Raw genomic sequence first — 4,342 nt, 5'->3', positions numbered from 1 at the left:
TTTATTAAACCCTCAAATGCATGCAAACCCTCCTGCTAAACAACGCAACAGAAAAAAGGCCGAGCGTTTAGGGTTTAGGGTTTAGAGTTTAGAGTTTAGGGTTTGGGGTCCACAGTTTCGGGTTAAGGGCTTTAGGGTTTACAATTTTAGGGTTTAGGGTTTAGGGTTTAGGGTTTGCGGGGGCAGGCACATGCTTGGCGACCTGCCTGTACACCGCACGGTCTCTTTAATTCGTTGCAGCCCTCTAATTAAGAAAAACAGGTGATTAATGTGCATGTATGCATTCATTAATGCATGCATGCATGCATGCGTTGTTGAGTGTTTGTATGTGGATATTTTGTCGTACATCTTTTGAATGAAGCCCGCAGAAGAGGAGGCATTCTTCTTTTGTTTGTCTTATCAAAGCCCCTATTTTCTCTGCCTTTTCTGTCCGCATGCACAACACCATTTGCTCAACTGCACTCACACAAACTACTCTCTTCCTTCCCACGTAGCTAGCTAGCTAGCTAGCTAGCTGCCTACCTAGCTAGCTAGGCAAGTACTAGCTATCTACCTATCTATCTAGCTGGCTAGCTAGCTATGCAACCACTAGCCATTTAGCTAGCTAGCTAGCTAGCTAGCTAGCTGTAGGTGTTTGTTTATTGCGTACGTTTTTGATCTTGTCCGGTGAGCCTGTACACCTGAGGAGAGTCTGCAAAGTTTTGAGGTGTCTCTGCAGGTACAACCCACTTTATTGTTGTTGCCTTTCTCTCTTTTAAAGAGCAGCTGAGAATCTGCTGCAGCAGCAACTCATTTTCTTTTTCTGTTGAAGCGCAGCACAGGAGACACAGAGGCAGCAGTAGCTTATTTATCTCTATTGTTGTTGCTTCTAATGTCTCTCTGTTTTGTTTGTTTTTGCTGCTGCTTATCCCTCTCTTAGCGTCTGTTTTATTGTTAATTTTATTACAATTCTGCTGTCTCTTTGCCGGCTTTCTTCTGTCTCTTTAACTGTCTTTGAAACTGCACGATTTTGTTTTTGCGTATGTTGTGCTTCTCTGTCTCCTTCTCTGTGTCTCTCTTTATATCTGCTGCTGCAGTGTATGCTCTCGCTCGCCTGCCAGCAGCAGCAATAAACAAGGGGGTCTCTTAGGCTGCCTGTACACCCGAAGGAGACAGTCTCTGGGCACCAACACCAAATGATTAGGAGACAGCCACGCATCATGCAGCAGCAAACGAAAGTCGCATGCAGCAGCAGAAGACCCGCGAGGAATTGTAGCATCCAGCAAATATCTACGAGAAATCTTTTCAGTCCGCTGCTGCTGCTGCTGCTGCTGTTGCTGCTGCTGCTGCTGCTGTTGCTGCTGCTGTTGCTGTTGCTGCTGTTGCTGTTGCTGTTGCTGCTGCTGCTGCTGTTGCTGTTGCTGCTGCTGCTGTTGCTGTTGCTGTTGCTGCTGCTGCTCCTGCTCCTGCTCCTGCTGCTGTTGCTGTTGCTCCTGCTCCTGCTGCTGTTGCTGTTGCTGGTGCTGCTGCTGTTTCTCTTCGTTGCAGCAAGCAGTTCTTCCTGGAGGTAGAGGTGGAGACACCCACAAGGTGTATCTACCTCCCTGATCGATTGTCTTCATTACTTTAACCCCCGGGGGTATTTTAAATGCACAGGGGAGTCCAGCATCAGCAGCAGCAGCAGCAGCAGCAGCAGCAGCATCAGCAGCAGCAGCAGCAGCAGCAGGAGATGAGGAAGAGGAGGGTATTTCCCCCTCAATGAGCTGCAGCTTAGGGGGACCCTCTTCTTTATTGTGTTGATGTTTAGAAAGCAATTCTGCTGTACGCTCTGCTGCCTGTTGCTGAATTTGTTGTCCGTTTTTGCTGATTTCTTTGAGATATTTAAATTGCTGCGAGTTAAATTGAATAAGTCGAGAGAGAGCAGCTTCTTGTTCTTCTTCTTTTATATCAGGCTCTTCTTCTTCTATATTATACTTTTCACACACAAAAGAAATAAAACTCTTATCGTCGCCTATAAATGACCCGCCCTCCGTATACACCACAGGGGCCCCTCCATGCGATGAGAGGTCTGAAGATAAAACATTTTTGTTGTTGTTGTTCATACACAAAAAGAAACAATAGATGCAATATAAGACATAAAATAAAATAAATAAACGTACAAACGCAGACATAGACACAGAGACAAACAAACAATTAGACAGAGACTCAAACAGAGATAGAGATTGATACAGGTACAGAGATAGAGATAGAGATAAATATAAATACAGATATAGAGATAGGAATACAGATAGATATCGAGAGAGAGAGACAAATAAAGAGACAGAGAAAGAGACACTGCGAGAGAGAGAGAGAGACTGAGACAGACACAGACAGACGCAATCAGCTCGTCAATATTAGCGAGAGAAAAACAATTTCAAAATCAAACAAAACCAGGAGACGATAAAAACAAACAAGAGCAAGAAATACACTGACAGCAGATGAGGAGAGAAGGAAGCTGCTTTTACCTCCTTTGTCTTTGTGTTGCTTTTTAGTAGAGATCTATTAATTTCTACTTGCTTTCATTGCTTTCTCCTAATTGTTGTTTTTGTTATTTCTATATAATTCAGTTGCTTTTTCTCATTGTTCTTCTTACTATTTCTCACCTTTTTCATGCCTTTATCTGAGGATTCTGAATGCTATATTTATTCGTTTTGGTATTATTTCCAATTATTCTGACTGCTGTTTTGAGGTGTTCTGATTACTGTTTCAAGTCGTTCGGGCTACGATTTCTATTTGTATTTGATTTTTTTTGATGCATTTGCAGACTCACCGAGGGCCGGGAAGCTGCGTGCGACGTAGGCGAGGCGCTCGCGGAATTCCTGTGGTTCAAAAAGTTTAAATTTAGTGGAGACTGAGGGAACAAGAACTTCGAGGCGGTCTGCTAACAGTTGACAGCGAGCGAGTTGAGGGCAGTCATAGCGGCCCTCTACAATGTACGTCGTCATCTGTATGGAAATGTGGCTTTAAAAATGGCTAAAAATGAAATTATTAGTATTTGCAAACTATTTGTTTGCATTTTAATCAAAACATACCCTTAATAGCAGTTAAAACGATGAAGATCGGTCAGCTTTTTCTCGCTGAGGCCTTAAGGCTCGTGCATGCATGAACAGCGGAGTGACCTGGCGGGAAGACGGGCGATCTGCTGCTAATTTCGATGAAATTCCCCCCAACATCAACATATTCACAAATTTAAGTAATTTGTGTATCCAATTTCAAGGAGATTTCAGGTATGTAGTCTTTTGTATACGCTGTTTTTGCCTGTTTCCTCTTGAACTCGGCGACCACGTTGACAGCTGAATGCGCAAGGCATCGCATTCATGAACAAAATAGCCTTAAAATTCGTTTTTGAGTGCCCGTATTTTTTTTTGCAATGGCGACGAAGTTTCAGAGAATTCAAATAACCGACGAAAACCATTTCAAGTCGGTCGTGAAGGCGAGCGACGACCCGAGGCTGTTCATTGTAGACGTATACTCAGCGTGGTGCGGCCCCTGCAACGCTGTCGTACCCACCTTGAAGTCTTTGGCGCTTACCTTAGAGAATTTCGTAGACAGATGCTGCTGCGTCGCAGCAGACGCGGCGCTGGTGCCCGAGCTTGCCTCCTTAGGCGGCTCCTCCACCCCCAAATTCCTCTTGTATAAAGATGGTGTTGTCGTAGAGCAGATAACTGGGGCCAATGCTCCCCTTCTCAAGCAAAAGATAGAAGAGCTCGCACCGCCCCTCGAACCAGGAGGGCTGACTGCCTTCTCGTGACGGACAGCAGGAAAGCTGCTGCTGCTGCTGGTGTTGCTGTGGCTGCACGTGCGCTGCATGCGCAGAAGGTCGACGAATGCTGGAGGGAAGCGAAGGGAAGAAGAGAAGCTGAAGCATCAAGTGGCGAGGCAAACAGACACCCGAGCGACCACAGTCAAATGATAACACTACTTAGCCACTGCAGTTTTTCGTGCTGCTGCTTCGACAGCTTCTAGTAAGGTGCTGCTGATGCATGCAGATCTAGAACAAGATGCAAGGAGGAATATGTTTGCTTAACGAGGCTTTCGCCTCCTTAATGAGTAAAACAACTCCCTATGCATGTAATTAATTGGCTGTCTCCTCTAGAGAGAGTTGCCGTTCTGTCTCTTCTTTGCTTCAAAACAGAAAAACAGACTCCTTCTGCAAACATGCACAAAGACAAAAGCAGTTGGGGCTATGAAGGAGGTTTTTTTGTGTTTAAGAAGAGGAGGCTTCTGTCTCTGTTAAGACTTGCAGGGTGTCCTCCTGCAAAGTGATGATGAAAAATAATAAATTTTGTAGAAAAGAACAACACGAGTTTATTTAAAGCCCAAA

At 44.7% G+C, this 4,342-nt stretch overlaps 2 protein-coding genes across 2 annotated transcripts; one reads left to right on the top strand and one right to left on the bottom strand.

Annotated features, from left to right (window-relative positions):
• Positions 1–1,058: 1,058 nt before the first annotated feature.
• EAH_00059120 (hypothetical protein, conserved) lies at positions 1,059–2,963 on the bottom strand (the record flags this gene model as incomplete). The annotated part of the gene is made up of 2 exons (XM_013393613.1): positions 1,059–2,047; positions 2,789–2,963. The coding sequence occupies 2 exons, from the start codon at positions 2,961–2,963 to the stop codon at positions 1,059–1,061; spliced, it is 1,164 nt and encodes a 387-aa protein (XP_013249067.1).
• Positions 2,964–3,388: 425 nt separating this feature from the next.
• On the top strand, positions 3,389–3,769 carry EAH_00059110 (hypothetical protein, conserved; the record flags this gene model as incomplete). The annotated part of the gene is made up of 1 exon (XM_013393612.1): positions 3,389–3,769. The coding sequence occupies one exon, from the start codon at positions 3,389–3,391 to the stop codon at positions 3,767–3,769; it is 381 nt and encodes a 126-aa protein (XP_013249066.1).
• Between the last annotated feature and the right edge of the window lie 573 nt (positions 3,770–4,342).

Source organism: Eimeria acervulina, genomic scaffold, assembly GCF_000499425.1.
Source record: "Eimeria acervulina Houghton genomic scaffold, Eah_scaff1378, whole genome shotgun sequence".
Lineage (NCBI taxonomy): Eukaryota > Apicomplexa > Conoidasida > Eucoccidiorida > Eimeriidae > Eimeria > Eimeria acervulina.
The sequence above is the reverse complement of the archived record's forward strand: the minus strand, read 5'-3'. Positions and strand labels throughout refer to the sequence as shown.